Here is an 18,998-nt window from a genome sequence, read left to right as displayed (position 1 = left end):
TCAAATTCTCAATTTATGTTTTTTTTTTTTTTTAATGGACAAAGTACATTGATCAACATTTCTATGAGAAAGTAAACATACCCGAGTTAGCTGAAGGCAAATTTTCATCGGTAGTCCCTTGCCAGGTGTTAATAGACTCCTCAATAAAATACACATGTAGACATAGACAAGAATACATCGTGAAGACAGATAGACAGATACAGTACAGAGATTAAATAATTAAATGAATAAAATTACAGTATCTCCAGTAATATCTCCTCTAGTTTAGAATACTTATTTGACGACTGTAAAAATACGGTGCTAAATTGTCAGAGGAGCAAAGGTTGAACCTAAAGTTAAACCATAGTCAGTCACGCCTCACTTACTGAAAGCGTGACTGACTCTGTGGTCAACAAACCTTCCATAATGGTATGTTTGTTTTGCCCGCTGCTCGACTTAAAGCAAAGTTATGCCAGTTTTAAGATACGCGCGCGCATGCGTGCCTGTATGGCTACAAAACTACGTGTCCCACAATTCTCTGTTGCCCTCGAGTCATCAAAGTGCGCCTGTAGTTCTGTTTTGCTTCCCTCACGCACATGAGACCAACCAACGTGGCTATTGCCGTTTTCTCCGGCCATTAAACGCAATAACCGGTTTATTACATACACTAGATTTGGATAAACAACGAAACCTGGGACCTCCCGACTAATCTTCCAGGTTCCCGCCTCCCTGGGGCGAAGCAGTAAGTGTTGTGTGGAGAAATAGAAGATAAATGAAACGGGACGTCACTGCTGGGGTTGTGAACTCAACAGTAAGTTAACAAGTCTGTGTTCTTCGCTTCCACAGTCTGTGAAAACATGTTTCTTGAAAACGAAGACTGGGATGACGAACATGCGGAGCAGCCTTTGAGTAAAACTGTCACCAACAGCATCCAGCAGGCGACCGGCGTCACAAATGTCAAGGTAAAAGCACATCCAGTGGCTAATGACGTAGCGGAAAGCTCAGGTTTAGCTTTCAGAGAGAGGGAGAGAAAGAGAGAAAAGATAAACTATAGTAAAACCATGTTAAACAATGACGCTCTGCATCACTGTCCAAAGTGGTAGGATGTAAATACAATTAGTACACACCACTGCGCTTTCATTGCATGAGTTCCAGCTGATTCTGCTTTCTAACTTTACTTCATGCCACTGGAAAACTTAGCACATCATTCATGTACTTAGTTATATAGTAATACAGTTACAACTTTGTTTCCATTTAATTATATTCCCAAAGTGCCTCTCTTTGAAGGGATTTAAAAGTAGACACTGTGGCTTCAGTAGGATTGAACTATCTACGACAATGAACCACAAAAAATGCTATTGAAGGATCAGTTAAAATTCTGCTCCTCTAATTTAAGTTTGTTTCTGATGAGTTTTTGTTTACAGTTAAAGTAAATTAAATGCCAAGTGGTGACCTTTCCAAATGGCATGATGTGGGCATGCACATTGGTGTGTACATAATAATTATTTTGTAGATATATTTTGCTTTGAAGCTAGCATTTCATTTATCCACAGACATCACTGCTAGTCATAAACAGTTTGTTTTCCTTTGTTACAGATTTGTAGCTTGGATTTGGAAAAAAAAAATGTATCCACAACACTTAAGATGGTTAGATTATCTCAACATCGCTGAGTCTTGTTTTGTCAGAGTTTAGATATTGCCCTTTCTGGGGGGGAAATGGTCTCATACCTTCAATTAAAGGCTAAAATCGTAATCTAAATATCTCCTCAAACAGATCAAGACTGTCAAAAAGAAGAGTCTGCTGCGAACGCTGCAGACTCTGGGTTCGGTTCCAGACTGGAAGAGCGAAGATCACCAGCAGGACAGCGACAGCGAGACTGAAGGGGCTCCAGTACACAAGAAGAAGAGGAAGAAGAAACGAAGCAAGAGGAGAAAGCCATTGGAAAGTGCTGGGGAGCAGCCAGACGATGCAGATGTGGGAGCAAGCCTGCTGGAAGAACAACCTGAAGCCAAAAAGAAGAAGAAGAAGAAATTAAACAAAGATGGTGAGTAATTCACTGGCATGAGGTTTTGTTTTTTATTCACTTGTTGAAAGGTATAAAATCAAGTTGATTTTTTTTTTTTTCTCTCTTTTGGGACAGCAAAGTTAAAAAATATCTCTGAAAACATGACAGAAGATAATAAAATTACACAATCTTCCAAGGAGAATACAGGGGAGCCAGAGAACACTGAAAGACTGAGCAGGCAGCAGTGGAAAAACAAAATGAAGAACAAGAAGAAAAGTAGAAATAAATTCAGACAAAATGAGCCTGAGGAAGCAGGAAAAAACAAAGAGTCTTCAGGGGGACTCGGGGCCCAAGAAGAGGTCAGAACGGAGTCATCCAGCAACAACAGCTCTGAGAAAATCAGCCAGACACCAGCCAAGAGAAAGGAAAGAGAACGTAAACCGCAGAAACGGAAAAACAGCGAAAGAGACACTGATGCATCCTGTCCAACAAAAACAAAGGCGCCGAAAGAGGAGAAGCAGATTCAGGAGGTGAAAAAAACAACAGATGGCGGAGCGAAAAAACGCGCAACCGAATCATCTGTTGACGGATCGGGACAGAGAGTTCTGGAGATCACAGACGGTCAGCAGCAGCCTCCCACGAAAGGACTGAAACCCGAGCAGAGCAGGAAACAGCGTCTGTTTAAAGAGAAGCTGCAGAAAATCCTGCGCGGCCAGGAAGCGGAGCAGCGGGACAGTCTGGCGGAGGCGAAAGACGAGCCGGCCGCTCCGGAGGAAGAGTCGCCGCCGGACCGCTCCGCCTCCCTCCGGTCCCGGATGGAGCAGCGGCTGGAGTCGGCCCGCTTCCGCTACATCAACGAACTGCTGTACACCTCGTCCAGCGGCGAGGCCAAGCGCATGTTCAGGCAGGACCCGCAGGCCTTCTGCGTGTACCACAAAGGCTACACGGCCCAGGTCCAGAGGTGGCCCGACAACCCGGTGGACAAGATCATCTCTTTCATCCAGCAAAAGTGAGAACACGCATTTATCCATCCATCCATTTTCAATAGCCGCTTCTTCCTGAACTCAGGGTCACGGGGGTCGGCTGCAGCCTATGCCAGGCTGTGTTAGGGCGAAGGCAGGGTGACACCCTGGACAAGTTGCCGGTTCATCACAGGGCCACATAGAGACAAAAAGACAAACAACCGTTTCCAAAAAAACAAACAGCACGGGTTCGTCTAGCGACCCCCATTTAAAAGGCGCTTATACCAGTGCTTCCAGAACCTTGACATGCAGCGTGTGGCACTGTACCTAATGTTTGTCAGGCCCGAGGCAATCCCAATCCCAAAATATTCTACCATTAATCTGATGGGGGCAAGGAGGGAGGTTTTTTTTTAGTCAGTTATAACAGCCGAAAATCGCAAAATATTTACATCATCATCACAGGAGTCTCTGGTGTCTATAGGCTGACACTGAAGGCAACCCAGATCTGTGAAGAAGAACAGAGGAGTAATTTATCTATGACAAGATAGCAAGCAGCAACCCAGTGATAAGACAAAATCTGATACGATTAGAGAGACAGCTCTTCATATAATGCAGTTTTCATGTGTGTGTATGTGCATTTGTGCGTCCCTCTGGCGATACTGGGAACTTGTATCTTGCCTTTCCATGCTCTGCTCTTGCGGTTCCAAAGCCCGGAAGGCCGTATTGTACTGTGTGACCTTCCGAGACCTCTGGGGTTTTCTCGTACAGTCATATCGGCCACTACGGGCAGTGCACCAGCGCTGCGGTTGTACACCTCCCTGCCAAACCATGTGCTTGCTGCAGGCACTGCACTAGTTCTTATACAATTACAACAACGGAAATGCTGTTTGTGACAGTAAGTTCTGAGTCCCCTCCAATGATACAACTTCAAAATCTTTTCCCAAACGCTGGGCTTTTTGTGGGTTATCAGCTATTGTATGCATGCAAATAACAATTGATCATCTTAATATAAAGCCGTAAAGTCACACATCTCCTTCCCTGCAGGCCTCCGTCTCTGGTGGTCGCAGACTTCGGCTGCGGCGACTGTAAGATAGCACGCAGCGTGAAGAACAAGGTGCACAGCTTCGACCTGGCGGCCGTCTGCGAGCTGGTGACCGTCTGCGACATGGCTAAAGTGAGTGGCTTTCTCTCCTGTCTGCTCATCTGGCCTGCAACTCTGTCAAATTGTTAGGAAATCAGACACACACGCGCTCCTCTCCGGTGCAGGTGCCGCTCGGCGACGCCTCCGTGGACATCGCAGTGTTCTGCCTGTCACTCATGGGAACCAACCTGGCGGACTTTCTGGCAGAGGCCAACCGTGTCCTAAAGATGGGGTAAAACTTTTTGTACTCATTCTTCTTGCTTTTTGGGCTATCAAATATAACGCTGTGTTACAGTTGTGCACTTGTGCTCTTTTTTTTTTTTTTTTATCGTAGGGGTTTTCTTAAAATAGCAGAAGTAACGAGCAGGTTCGAGAATGAGCGGAGCTTCACTACTGCACTGGCAAATCTGGGCTTCAAGTTGGTTTCCAAGGTGAGGCAACAACAACAACAATAACAACAGCAACCACAAAAACATGGCATCATCTGTGAGAATTTTGCAGGTTTTTATAGAAGTAATTTCTGTCTCCCAAAAGACTATGGTTAAATACTGAGCAGTCAGTAAATGGCAAGACTAATGACATAAATAATTACATAAATGGATGTTCTCACATTTACATTTTTCACTTTATCAGCTCTAACTTTCTTTCCTTGCTCATTCTTGCTTTACCTAAGTTTTGTTTTTGTTTGTTTGTTCTTCGTGCTGGCACAAAGGGTGGATTTATTTTTTAAAGATTCTGTTTTGAACAGGATTCTTATGAAGAGACGTCAGAACAGTGAGGTCCCAAAATGTACCTGTAAATGACAAACCTACTGACATTTATTGTCCTCTTTCTTTAGGACACAGAGAACACCCACTTCTTCTCCTTCGACTTCGTGAAGAATGGGAACGCTCCAGAAAATATCAAGAAATTTGGCCTGGAGTTGAAACCTTGTGTCTACAAGAAAAGATAAATACACACAAAGGACTCTGTGTTTGTTTCTGTATCTGCTACTTTCACACGGTTCTTGCACAGTTGTACGTGCTGTGAATGGATACATTGTGATTTCTTTTGTTTCTAATCACAGACTCTTGATAACTTGTTTCCATAAGGTTTTCTTTGTCACACAGCTGTAATCGTGTGGGGAAATATGAAAAACATAAAATAATTGTTTTGTTTTTTAAAAAATCTGATTGTATTTTGTTCATTTCATAAAAAAAGTTTTTTAAACAAACAAAAAAAAATAACTTGTTGTTAGTTGTTAGTTTTTGCTGTGAGGATGTCACTGTAGTCCCAATTTAAGTGCGAAGAGGTTCACTGTCTGTGTATGAATATAATTGGAACTGCTGCCAAACAGTCAACAAGGAACAAGACTGTAATAGAAAAAAACTTTATTATTTTGATTTTATATAACAGCAATCCAATGTGCATCAGTACAAAATTTAAAAAAGTGCATAATCACTCGGAAATGACACGTAATGTAAAAAACAAAACACTTTTGCATTGCTAATGTTAATAAGGAACATTACAAACTCCCATCATTGACACACGATGGCCGTCCGTCTTCACCGAACCTTTAAACCCAAATCACCTTTCGTCCTCACACTGAGCTCTTGACGTCGAGGACGATGGCGTAACTGAAGTCGCCGTCGCCTGTCATCACCGGCGGCTTCTTCACCTCAGGGGACCCGGGCTGCTGCATCAGAGACGTCAAAGCTGCCAAAGCCTCCTGCTCCTGGGTCAGAGTGCAGCTTTTCATTGACGTGTCAAGAGTTCACAATCAGAAAGATGGGATCAAGAAAGAGCAAAACGATGAAAGGCAGTGAATTTGGACTAACCTTGTACTGTCTTCTCCTGCTTCCTTTCCTGCACATTGCAATAGAGAAAACGATATTAGCGCACTCTTCCCCCACGGCATAAGTACTTTTACTTATAAACTTGTAATGCTGAAATGCATCACTAGATGGCACTGTGGCCAAATCTGACACGCCAAGCCACCTTCAGAGGAATGTGGCTTTGTCGAAACGTGACGGGAATATTTGAGAGGATGAGCGTTGACCCGAGCCCTCGTCATTGATCTGTGATCTCAGGAGCAGCACACGACTTTGTGCATTACGACCCCGGCGACGTCAACAATCTGAAGATGCGCTCCACCCCTCAAGGTTATTGATAAAAATAGCTTTGATCCCTGGAAGTCATGTGCTCCTGTGCACGGACTGAGACTGACCTTCCACATTTAGCCTGACAGCGGCCTCCCCGCGGATGAGCGATAATGAAACAGAAGGCCTCACTGAGCAAAACGGCACCCGAAACCATCTGACTGATTTCTTTTTTTCTTTTTTCTTTTTTTTTTTGTTGAATAACCTCACACTGAACGACTGCTGTGCTACAAAGTGCATTTGCCTGCGATCATCGTGACCCTGACCAACATTCCTGCGTGCAGCAAAAATCCGGCAGGGGACGAAAAAAAAATGCCAGGAAAACGCGACAGACGCTCGTAAAGTGGGGGAACGAAGTGATGAACTCAACATTCTCTCTGATTAATGGCCGTCAGAGTTTCCTCGGAGCCGTGATCTTAGGAAGGTGTGGATTCTGCTGAACCCCTTTACCTTTGTTGATCTAAAACGTGGAAGTCGGGAGAATGAGCCAGATCGCAGCGAGCTCCCTGACAGAGTGCCAGAAGAAACAGTGCTAAAAGTCAAGAGAAGGAGGCTCTCAGCACCAGAGGGAGGTGGTGGTGGAGGAGGGGGGAGCGGGGAGGATATTTGCTACCTGTCTGTGACGAGCACGACTGCTGCGGTGGCACACACGCACCTGTCTGTTACAGCCGATACCACTTCCTGTTTTTCTACAATTCTGGGGCTTCGGTGATTCACACATCCTGTTTTTCTCGTACTATATTTCTTTTTCTTTTTTTTTTTGGGCACCTTCGCCCTCGATTGCCAGCCGAGCTGCCGAGGCTCCGCGACTCACCGGCACACCCAGAGGACGGCGAGCAGGACGATGAGGACGGCCGAGCCCGAGGAGATTCCCACCATGGTCACCAACCCTGAGAGAAAGACGTCACTTGGTCACGACGGTTGCCAGGGTGGCTGCAGGCCTCGGCACGTTTCTCTCCAGTGTAAAGGTGTAAACACTCACCGAACAGCTTTTCATCACTCATCACCTCCACCAGGAAGCTGACCGTGGCGGTGTGGTGATAGAAGGATGCCCGGCAGCTGTACACGCCCGCGTCCTGCTCCCTCACCTTCTCCTCAAAGACCATGGCCGACTCCTCCATCGGCACCGCCGTGCCGTCGCTCCTGACACAGAAGCACATTTTAGCGTGAGCGTGTTTTGTTTTATGTTCTTTTTACATCCGATTGACTTATATATTTTTTTGGTATTATTTATCGGGCCGTATGATTCCAAGCCTGTCTGCCACAAGCCAATAGAAACAGCGTCATTTCAAAAAATGCACACGAGTCGTGACACTGATTTGTTTTCTTTGAAAGAGCCATTACTTCTTCCTGAGGTCAAAGTTGGAGCAAATTCAGAGTCTGGCTCCGGGGCAGAATTTGCTGCAGGAATAGAATATATATTGCAAACAGACACATTTGTCGTCTGAAATGTCATGAAACATTCCCTCTTTTATTTTCCCTATCACTCAGGTTAATACCAATATAATAAAGTCACTCAACAGGTAGTCGCTGAACCGAACTGTCTGGTTCACACTCTCACGTTCCACCTTTGAGGATAAATCTGTCAGCCATCATAAAGACGTTCAGAGCCCTTCCTGCTTGTCATGATAGCCGGCCAGGACAAGAGGGAAAAAGATCTACACGCAGACCAACACATTTCATAATGCGTAGCGACCGTGCTTCGTCCTCATCGTTCACAGTTCAGATTATTTATTGCAATGGGAAGGAATCTATTTTTGAAGTGAGTCTTTTAGGGAAAGAATACAGCACACAGGTGCCTCCTATGTGTGTGTGTGTGTGTGTGTGTGTGTGTGTGTGTGACGACAGAAGATACCTTCTGCAGATGAGGTTGCACTCTGGCACGTTGCCTTCCACTTGGAGCAGGACTCTCTGGTTGCGAAGATTTTCCTGGAGCGTCAGCCGCCGCACGTCGACGAGCTGGCGGTCGTGGCGGCTCTGCAGAGGAGTCGTGTAGTTTACGACTCTCACGGCGGAGATGTCTGCGGAAGATCCACGCAGCGTCTCTCAGTTTCACGTCTGGCTGACCGATTCCAGGGCTCGGCGCGAGAACGGCCCGACTTACAGTATCTGGGGATCTGGACGGTTCTCTCCTCCCTGGTGCCACGCCCGTAGTGATGCACGCAGGTCAGGTTCTGGCCCTCGTGCAGGGCCAGGCTGAAGCTGTACGTCAGTCGGGCTCTCAGCACGTGGCCCTTGTACTCGGACTGCATGGACGTCTGACCCCTGGCGCTGTCGGGAAGCACCCAGGCGAGGTTGGTCCCGGCGTTGCACTCGCACACGGCAAGCCAGAGGGGGGAGTCGCGCTCTCTCTCCCCGCGCACGCTCAGCCGACAGGCTTCTGGGAAAGACAACAGCGGGGGTGACGGGAAGAGGACAAAAAGGCTGCCGGTCAAGGTTTTTTTTTTTGCGTGTGTGACACGAGGAAAGAGTTCTGTGAAAAAAAAGGGGGGGGGAACACACTTTGCTCAGGAATGCGTGTGGTTCTTTTCTCCGGCGCCCTCAGGCTGTGATGCTGCACCATGCAGGTCAGATCCTGGCCTGAGTACAAGGACGATAACAAGCGCACGGAGCTGCGGGCCAAAACCCGACCGTCACTCAGGTCTTCCGTCGCCGACACCGAACCCAGGCTGCTGCTGCTGCTGCTGCTGTTGTTGTCGTTCTTCCCGACATGCCAGGTGATTGCAGCAGCGGGGGCCTCGCTCTCCACCGAGCAGTCCGCCTTAGTGTACTCCTTGTCGTCCCCCCACCTGGAGACCGAGTGGAAGGTGACGCTCAGAGGGGCTGCGTGGGATAAAAATAGACAAGTTTCTGTCTGGATGCAAGATAAAAATCTACAGCACTCTCACCAGAGCTGGCAAAATATTCACATTCTGTACTAAAGTAAAAGTACAGATACTTAAAAAAAAAAGAGTACTGATTCAACTCCTTTACTTAAGTACAGCTAAGACAGTAAAGGTTCTAAAATGTACTGAAAATAAAAAAAAAAAAATTCTTTTTCAACTGCTGCACAACCAAGCTGTAATCGCTAATGGTTACAGACCAATGAGCCATTATTGCATGTTGACACTTTCAATAACAATAACCAATATTATCTTCTACATTTTTATTTTTCTCGAGATGATCCAAAATAATCTCCCAATAGAGTATCATCTACTTTTATGTTCAACTGCTCAACTGCACAGTTCAAATAGCTCCACTTTAAGCAACAGCAACGATGATAAGTGGATTATTTTGAATAGAATTTATAGATTTTAAACACTTTTAAACACAAAAGCAGCGAGCATGTTTGTTTGTTTGTATTTTCAATGCAAGAATAATAAAGTACAGATATTTGTGTACAAATGTAGGCAGTAAAACTAAAAAGTAATTCGACAAACAAATACTCAAGTACTGTGTTACTTCCCCCCACTACTGACGCTCGCACAGTCAAAATGCGTGTTGCCGCAGAGAACCAATAGAGTGATTAGTCGAACGTACCGCACATGGGGAGCATCACACTCCTGTTCTGCGGGGCCTGGAAGGCTGGGTGATTTATCACGCACAGCGCCGTGAGCTCCCAGGGCGAGCAGGCCGGGAGCAGCAGGACTCCCCGAACGGAGTGGCTTCCATTACGAGAAGTGGAATTGAACCAGGAGGCTGCGGACACGCCCTCCGGCAGGAGCCAGGACACGTTGGCCGCGGGAACGGCCCCGGCTGCCGAGCACTCCATCAGCCAACGTCCGTCCTCGGTCCGCAAATCAACGGCTATCGTCGGAGGAACTGTGAGAGCGAGTTTCCAATTCAATGTGTCATACTCGGGCCGCACGTAAAACTTTTTATGATGTCATTGTAAAAAAAAAAAAAAAAAAAGAAGCGGGGGAGAGAGAGAGCCAGGCATACCGAGGAGGGTGACGCGAGGTCTGACTGTGATGTTGAACTTGAGCGCCGCCTGGATGTGGTGATAGGAGGCGACACACTCGTACTGGCCGCCGTGCCGAAGCGCCACTGGAGCCCGGACTGTGAGGCTGCTTCCAGTGACCTCCACGCCATCAGGCAAAGGCTCGCCGTCTCTGTAAACGCACCAAAAGAGGAGGTTCGTGCATGGGTTCAGGCAAGCGGTGCAGGTAAATCATTATTTGTGATCAGCAGTGTCTAAATCTGGTTCCTGTCTGTCTGTCTGTCTGTGTCTGTCACCTGTGGTTGAATGCCACAGATGGTGTAACCACATCCCGTACACAACGTATAAGGTTGCTTTCGTTCAGTAATGCATGTGAGAAAAAAATTACCCTTGTTGTTGGATTAAACTCTTTGTTTCTAGGTATTACAGGCTGGGAGCCAGCAGACGTTTGAAGGGGGGCGGGGGGGAGAGAGAGAGCTTTGCACAGAGTGATTTGTGGAAAATCGCCGCTTGATCTTTCGTTTTGCATGGATTTCTCCGTGCATTCCTTACCTTTTGCAGGAAACGTTATAACCTGGCACATTTCCAACGACCTGCAGGCCGATGACGACGTCACTCTCGTGTCCTTCCTGCATTCCCCATGAGTCTGTAGCCTGGAAGTCGGAGCTCACTCCCGGATCTGAGCTCCACAACTGGACCGCGGACAAATCTGCAGAACCGGAAAGAAAGCACATCTGTGTTTTCTTCCGCAAACTCTCGAGAGTCCAAATGAGAAAGGCGATACTCACAGAAAGACGGCAAGGTGGCGACCCGCTGCTCCGTGTGCGAGAATATGGGGTGTTGGAACACACAGGTGACGTGCTGCCCCTGGTACTCCGCTGCCGGGAGGACGACGGTGTGTTTCTGAGTGTATGAATCCGAGCCGGTCTCAATCTGCACATCTTCATCGGTGGCTGGCTCCAAGTGGATATAGGTTTCTGGTCTACCTCCGGACGAGATGCAAGAGACCACCCAGAAATCACGTCCTCCTAGTTCTTCCATGTCTACTGTAATGGTCACATTTGGCTTTGCTGCAGGAAGAAAGGCAAAGCAGAGATTGTCTTTCCTGGGGCCCCAAGTTGTTGTTGTTGTTTATTTTTCCCAACAAATTAAAAAGTCAGACAGTAAAATTGGGGCTTTGGGTGTTTTGGTAAAATAGGGAAGCAGCAGCCGGATGAGCTGGGCTGAACGGTGGCTAAACACAAGGCCCGCGAGGGGCTCCGGCGTGGGTTTTTTTAGCGCTGACTCCAGCTTATCACCTGTCCCATCTGTTGGCTGAGCCGGCGCTGAGAGCAGATGTCTGGCCCAGCTGCTGTCCGAACCAGAGCTGAGCGAGTCGCACTCTTTAATAGTGGGAATCAGCGGAGATCAGAGTCTATTATCAAGCAAATTAAAGTCGCGATGCAGCGCAAAAATGAGTAGGAGACGCGAGCTAACGCCTCATTATGGCTCAGCGGCCGGGGAAGGCTTTGAAAGGAACAATGCACTTTGGCTAAGCGTGGGTTTAACCACTGCAATCGCGTGACATAATTGCATGTCTCGCGCTAATAGGATCGCCACACAGTAGGCAAACACAAAATTCAGTTTGTGGAGTTGAATAACGTCACGCCGCACGCAGAGGCGCTGAACCGATTGGGTTGTAGCGCCGCCCTCTGTTTTTTTTTTCTCTGTTTGTGCGGAACATCAGAAGGCCCACGTGTGGGTTACGAATGTGGTCGTTGGCCGACTGTTTTTGTTTCTTTTTTCCTGCTGCGCACGTACAACTCACGACACAAAGATGTTTTTGCATCACTTTGGTTTGAGGCGTTAACGTTTGTCTGTCCCCTGCGGTTGCGTATTTCAGTTTTATCTGCATCATCTGGCCGGCTGCGAGTTACACAAACAAGCTGGAAACGCTTCACGTTCTATTCTTCAGTGTTTTCCTGTTGATGCGTTTTTCTTTCTCTCTCTCTTATCTTTTTGCAACGGCGCTAATCGATCAGCTGAGGGAGCCTCTTCTGTTCGGAGGTCGCAATCGCATTTTTGCAACCTCCACTTCGGTGCACATTTATGCAAAGTGCGATCTTACCGTAAGTTTCCACCGTCACGGCGGTGACTTTGTCCTCTTGGAACGTCGGGTGCTGGACCGAACAGGCCACGCTGTCCTCGCCCTGCAGGTGGGTGGGGAAGCGGAGGACGCTGCTCACGGTGGAGGTTCCGTTGGAGTGCTGCGCGTCGCTCACGTCGACAGTGAAGGGGTCGCCTGAGACGGGGACGCCTTTCACCAACCAGCTGATCTGAGCCTGAGGTCTGCCGGCGACAGCGGAGCAAACCACCGACTGGTAGTGGACGCCGTCCAGGGTTTCGGTGTTCAACTGGATCAGGATTTCAGGGCGAGCTGCGAATGTGAAGGTACTTTAATAAAGCATGCAATTCACAAGCTGTTAAAGTGTTATGTGGAGAAGCTCATCAGCAGTCCCCAACCAACACCCTCTGTAGGGTTGGAGTCAAACTTTTGAGATTTCAAGATGGAATTCTCTAGGATTCCAGGTTCCAATCTAAATTGTGATTGGAACACATTGAGAAAACGACATGACCGAACAGGCAGCTTCGGTCAGCGTTTAGTTACGAGCGAAAACAAAGAGCCTCTGCTCGCTTGTAAGTGATGCTAGCTGTGACGAGGATAGTGAAGTTTTTCTTCTTAAAGACGAGCAAAAGCTCGAATAGTTTTGTTCAGCTCCTCACAGACTTCGAAACACTTTTGAGTTAACATCAAAGTGCGCTGCGGTCTGTCATGGGGCGTCACCAATGGCACCAACACCCTTTGGCTATTATGAACTCTGAAAACTCTGACGACCTGGATTGGCCTGTTTTGAATCGTGATCACCTCCTAGTTTATTTCTTCTTCTATTTTTCTCCTCATCTTCTGTGTTTCTATGGCCTGACATTCCATCGGGCGTGTCGTGTTATGCTCGGGGGGGCCGCCGACCTTCATTGGGCCTCACCTACTATGGTGACGAACACGCTGTAGATGTAATCATCTTCCTCACGCGCGAACTGGCACTTGTACTCCCCCTCCATCTCCAAGCTGGCCATGCTGGCCACCACCGTGAGGTTGGTGATGGAGTCGGGCTCCGAGAAGCCAGAGCGGTTGAACGTCCTCCCGTTGAAGAAGCCGGCCAGTCGCCTGAACGGCCCTCTGGAGTTGATCTGGCGCTTCCACTCGGCGCCCTGGAGGTCGCTCTCCTCTCCCAGGTATCTGCAACTCAGGTAGACCTCCTCTCCCAGGAAGGCTGTGACATTTTGCGTGAACTCAACACCTGGACGTGGGAGGAAGACAATGAGGACGTGGATTAACCGGAGGAGGTCTTAAAAAAGTGCAAGCACAAGCAGAGCAGGAATGTCTTAAGAGGGGAAGTGTGATTGTTCCCTCCCGCTGGAAGCATGGACGTTGAGCTGATAGATGTCCGTTGACATTCCACGCGTCCTATTGTCTTTTCGGCGCTCCGATGAAACTGTGATGGATGAGCCGGGCCGACCAGCTCACTGGTCATAAGCTTCACAGTCATTTCATCATAATTAGAACGTGCCAATGCTGAATCAATACGAAAGACAAAGAGTCCGACGTCACGCTACCTCGGCTTCGGGGCTCGACGGTGTCGCGCTCTACATGCACGCAATTACGACGAGTAAGATGCTGACGTGCGGAAGGCGCGGAAGTGCGCGTCGCTTGAGTGCACTTGGATGTAAACTTCAGCTAATAAGCACCGGAGAAAATGCTGATAAGAGGCATTTTAGGCTAAAAAGTGATTATGTCGCCAAGAATTGAAATGAACTTCCATCTAACCGAGGTTTACTTGAAAAGCACAGTGACATCAAAGCATCAGCGTCATGTGGAAAGAGATTATTGAACTATAATATGCTTCAGACATTTCACATTTACATTTGAACAAATAACCAGATAACCAGCAAGCATATGGAGATGAACTCTCTGCCTATCACAAATGTGTGAAAGAGGTTTCCGCACCACACATTGAGAATGCTTTCTCTTGACAAGGGAGGCTGCAGCATTTAAAATCGAAGCCGCACAATCTCTCTGGCAGTTGTCAGATTCTTTCAGCAAGGGTACACGAAATATCAGCCCAAAAAATAAAAGCAATAAAGGAGAATAATTGCAAAAGGCATTGTAATAAACATGGTCCGATAAAATCTCCACCAGCGGAACCCTGCTGGACAAGACTTTGTGCAAACAGTCAGCAAATGTGCCATTTCCGACTCCATTATGTTGATAAAATGTAAACAGTCCAAAAGTGACACCCTGATCCGTCCTCGGCGCTGATGACCTCCGCTTCCAGCAGGGGGAGGGGTGCATCAGAGGAGAGGACATTTAATAGAGGCTGACAGGTTTTAGCACTTGGAGCGAGGACACACACACACACACACACACACACACACACACACACACACACACTGCTGACTGTCAAAGTGCACCTGAGGACACTGTTTGCTCTGCTGGTTCCCACAATTCACAAACTCACACTCAAATGTACATGAGGAGTTGACTTCACACTTTGCTGTTGCACCCCATCATGCATTGAAAGCATGCGTGTGTCTGTGTGTGTGTGCGTGCAGGCTTGTGAGTAACCAGCAGCAGCAGTTGGATCTCTGTGCATTAAAAGCCATTAGCCGGGGGAGGCTGCCGGTCTTGCTATACATCACAGCAAATAGAAACAATGTGGAGCCTCTGGAGTCTTTTAAGGGGAAGAACACAATGGGAGAGAAATAAACACGCTGTATGGCTTCAATTATGCCTTCTGGCTCCATAATTCATTCAACCCTGCGGGGCTGTAGCGGGAATAAATCTGAGCCGAGTGCAGACCAAGCACACCTTGAGGACGGAAACTCAGTCATAGCTGGGAAAGACATCAGGTATTCGTGTCGTGCGTCACTTTTCCTGAGTCCATGGAGGCTCCCTGCTTTGTTTTGGGATTTTTTTTTTTTTCCTCACCAGAAAACAACCAATGAGCCGTGGCGCGACGCGGCTCTTGCCCTTGCAGACGGGGGATGTGGTAAACAAATAGAAGTTTCATTTCTGAAAAAAAGTCTCTTCAAGTTCACACTGTTAAGCTTTCATCTCCCGCTGGAAGCCTCTTTGAGTCGGCAGAAACGAAGGCGGAGAGGGATCTTTAAAGATCCGAGGGTTTTCCCCTTACACAAAGAACAAAGCTAACAACCATCATATATTAGCTTTAAAGTGCCATAAAGAAACGCACGTGGCTCCAGGCGGCGCCCCTGATCGATGACAATAAACAGTGGAATCAATACCGGCTTGCCATTGGCAAAGATAAGGCAGGAGGGAAAGTACATTCGGAATCCTTAAGGCGTGATCCTGCATGTGGCTTTGTTGGCTCCGTGCGACAATAACCTGGATCCATCATTGAAGACAACCTTAGTGTGAAGTTAAAGAGAACCTTAAGGGGCCAGTAAATGGGCCCATAAAGAAGTGAAGTGTCACAGAAAGAAGTGCAGCCCCGCGGACTCACCTGGAAACTCCGAGCAGTGAGCGACAGCCAGGACCAGGCCCAGGGTCAGCAGCACACAGCATCCCATGATGTTGTCATTCACTGTCGGCTATCGGCGCTGTGTCTCAGCGCAAGTGTGTCGTGTGAGTATTCTGTGGTTTATGGTTATGGGTACACACCCCGTACATCCTCAAGCATTTTCTGCATGCTGCACTGAGCACATTTGGTTTTTCTTTTTTGGTTTTTTTCCACTGCTGCCAAACCTTGTACAGGCATGAACGCACCACTTCTCCCTTTTGCTTCCTGGGCTGATAACTTGGCCTCTTTAGTTTTTTCAGATTTGCATGGCTCTATTGTTTTTGAACTTCATGCACAACAGGTCATCCTGCACAGAGAGGGGCCCTGAGTAACCCTCCTGTTTTGTTTTTTTTTTATGAACACCCAGCAGCCAAAGAAAGTCTGTGTTCGTGTAAAGCCGTAGTAAAAGCTGTCAGACACTCCATACATTTTTTAGACCGTTCCAAATATTATCATGAAATATAATATATGCATTTCAGAACGTGAGGCTGCATCAAATGGGGGAAAAAAGAAATCCAAATGCATTTTGGTTTGTTTACTAACGAAATGCAAATGCATTTTGGTTTGTTTACTGTTAACCAGCAAGAAAAAAAAATCCTGCTGAGACGTCCAGTTTTGACCAGGGTGTAAAAGTACACATGCAGAAAGGAGCGTGTGGGTTGTGGGTGACTGGACGAAAAGAAAAAGCACTCTGAGACTTAAGAGTGATTCTCGTGTTTTGTAAGGGATGTGAAATAACTGAGAAGTGTCATGAGGGTGCAATGCATGGAGGCAAAATCACTCGGAGTCGTTCATGAGAATCCTTTTTCATGACACAGATTCTAAATCCAGCTGGCCTCGCTCAGCTCCGATTTCCTGAGACAAACTGCAAACTAAGAGATGTGAGTAAAAACTCAACAAATCAAAGAGCACCACCAGATTGGAATCTTCTCAGACTGTGCCAGTCTGGCTAAGAACTTGCTGTGACGGTTGATCCATTTCGGAACTGACTAACCAAAAAGCCACACTTGGCTGCCAGTGAATGAACCTGACCCGCTACTTAACAAAAAAAAAAGCGCAACATCTCAGACGCAACAGTCATAATGCGATTGCTGACGGGCCCACAGCAGTTTTCTGAATCACCTGCAAGGAAACTGGCAGCCACCGCAAGACACTTTGCGACCTGCGAATGTGTGTTTTACACGCAGAGAAAAACAGCCGCGTCATCTTTCCCTCCTTCCAAACTTCTCACACTTTCTCACACTCACTAAAGCAGCCGGGCTCGGGCTGCAGAAACAAACGTTTACAAGCCTGGAGTGGCCCCGCGTGCACAGGTCTGCTGTAAAATGCGGAATATAAAACCTCAGTCATGCATCTTTGTTTGCATTAAGGGCACCAGGCACTGAAATGCACTTCAAATTTTAGCACTTGGAAACGGAAAGCATATATTTTGTCTGCCGCTACTTGAGCATGATCTGAATTTCACTTTTTAGGTTCCCTTTAGGGCTCATCAAAGACACTGGTCCAGTGTTAATAACCCCTAGTTTTCTGGTTATTGTGTTAATTAAAGACGGTATTACACCGGAGGTGGAAACTGATTAAATAAATGGGGCATCTGCCTGCATGATAAGCAAGACTGAGGCCCTCATTATTTCCAGACGCTGATTTCATAGCCAGTGCGAGGCCACGTCTGCGGAAAATTTGGCACCACGCTGAAAATCACTTGCACCATTTGATTCACAGGGCCGGCACTTGTCGCAAAGCGGAGCTTATCTCCGAACGGCCAATTTGATCACACACTTGATTTTTCCAGCTGATTAATTTGCCTGAAGTGGTGGTCCCTCGGGAGGAACACCTCCGGAAAAAAGGGAGCGTGGAAACCTTCAGCTGATGCGTTTCACCGGCTGCAGACTATTTTAACATGTCACACGCCGTGTACTTATATATATCGCAGATGTACCACTGGAAGCCCTCTTGCTCACTCCTCTGGCTTTCTCTTTATTGTTCCCACATTGGACACGCACACGGAAGTCAAGCTGGAAACAGGAAGCTGGTGACGGGCCAGGAACAGTGCGAGTGTGCAAACCTGTCTTTGCTGTAAAATGTAACTCGCCGTTGTTCTCCCTGGAGGGGGGGGGGGGGGGGGGGGGGGGAATCACAGCACTGAATCACCTCTGGTATTCATTTGCAGCCGAGTCATCAGCAAACACTTCAGCGTGCACTCACGCACGCACAGATTCCACACTGACGGGAAACCCTGATTGATTCGTCGCTATCAATCCGAGTCGCATACCGCGAGTGGCCTGTGACACTTTTGGCATTCGCGCACAGAGACAAATGAAGAACAAAAGGTGGACGTATCAGTTCGGCCACTGCTGTGGTTGGATGACGTGGTGTAATCTCTGCGGGGAAAGCGCAGGAGTCGCGCCTCAAAGGCCTTCTTATCTCCGAGCTCGTGTTCACTCCCCTGGATCTTAACGTGCAATGTGTCTTCATTATGAGACAGAACAAGATACGAACGTGCCGCATGTGTGATTAACCCTGTTTGACTGGATTTTTGTTTTCAAAAGAGACAACAAAAGTTTGATTTTTTTTCCCTCTAGGGTAGGGGATGTTGGCTGGATCTTATTGCCAAGAGGTGAATAAGCATGAGAGAGTCCCTCATGAGTGTCTTCCTGAGTGAGAGGCCAGCAGCTCATTTGCTGCTCACAGGCCAGAAACATCTGCCTTGGCCTCAAGCAGAGGCTGACAGACAGAATATCAGCGCTCTATATTTCAATAGCTCGCAATTTAAAATGCTGAAACTCAAGTGGATTTTGAAATGGGTCAGTTGACGTTTCCTTTCCACGGAAGTCTTTATTGCGAGGGTGACTTCTCTTCCTGACCTTCTTTGCAATTGCAAAACAGTGCCAGCAATGGGTGTCGGCAACGTATCTCAGGGTCAACCAGAGGAGAAAAGTCACGTACAGAAGGTTTCAGTTTTGCCGGAGCAGTGTGAGTTTTCTGAACACACCCATCAGAGGCCCAAAGAACACCACCGCAGAGATAAATCGAAGCAGGGCCGCGACACCATCTCTTCAGATCAGCGCAAACACACGAGTTTCACTTGCAAAACACAGAAGCAGAATTCTCACGGAGGGTTTGTTGTTGGCAAAGAAAGACTGCAGTTTGATGCAGGTTAGCCATAACATTAGTTAGCTAGGAAACAACGTTTCCTCTGAAAGGTGCTCTCAGTCATCATATCAGGTCTCGTGAA

The 18,998-nt window shown here is 47.4% G+C and overlaps 2 protein-coding genes across 3 annotated transcripts; one reads left to right on the top strand and one right to left on the bottom strand.

The window, feature by feature from the left end:
• Positions 1 to 552: 552 nt before the first annotated feature.
• On the top strand, positions 553 to 5,257 carry rrp8 (ribosomal RNA processing 8). The gene is made up of 8 exons (XM_076036451.1): positions 553 to 721; positions 826 to 941; positions 1,754 to 2,024; positions 2,121 to 2,994; positions 3,992 to 4,121; positions 4,214 to 4,320; positions 4,423 to 4,519; positions 4,927 to 5,257. The coding sequence occupies exons 2-8, from the start codon at positions 837 to 839 to the stop codon at positions 5,038 to 5,040; spliced, it is 1,698 nt and encodes a 565-aa protein (XP_075892566.1). The 5' UTR covers positions 553 to 721; positions 826 to 836; the 3' UTR covers positions 5,041 to 5,257.
• Positions 5,258 to 5,441: 184 nt separating this feature from the next.
• Positions 5,442 to 15,866, bottom strand: LOC142895421 (uncharacterized). Of its 2 annotated transcripts, none has more exons than XM_076036446.1 (14): positions 15,707 to 15,866; positions 13,169 to 13,483; positions 12,253 to 12,561; positions 10,934 to 11,215; positions 10,698 to 10,854; positions 10,148 to 10,317; positions 9,746 to 10,027; positions 8,729 to 9,049; positions 8,331 to 8,606; positions 8,082 to 8,247; positions 7,209 to 7,369; positions 7,041 to 7,116; positions 5,906 to 5,933; positions 5,442 to 5,818 (listed from the first exon to the last, which is right to left on the bottom strand). In XM_076036446.1, the coding sequence occupies exons 1-14, from the start codon at positions 15,771 to 15,773 to the stop codon at positions 5,747 to 5,749; spliced, it is 2,682 nt and encodes an 893-aa protein (XP_075892561.1). In that variant the 5' UTR covers positions 15,774 to 15,866; the 3' UTR covers positions 5,442 to 5,746. The 2 variants fall into 2 exon arrangements, with proteins under 2 accessions (XP_075892561.1, XP_075892560.1); XM_076036445.1 differs by having other exon boundaries at positions 5,442 to 5,802; positions 15,707 to 15,865.
• Positions 15,867 to 18,998: the final 3,132 nt, after the last annotated feature.

Source organism: Nelusetta ayraudi, unplaced genomic scaffold (genome assembly GCF_046127955.1).
Source record: "Nelusetta ayraudi isolate G7.1 ecotype Tasmania unplaced genomic scaffold, CSIRO-AGI_Nayr_v1 ptg000048l, whole genome shotgun sequence".
Lineage (NCBI taxonomy): Eukaryota > Metazoa > Chordata > Actinopteri > Tetraodontiformes > Monacanthidae > Nelusetta > Nelusetta ayraudi.
The sequence above is the reverse complement of the archived record's forward strand: the minus strand, read 5'-3'. Positions and strand labels throughout refer to the sequence as shown.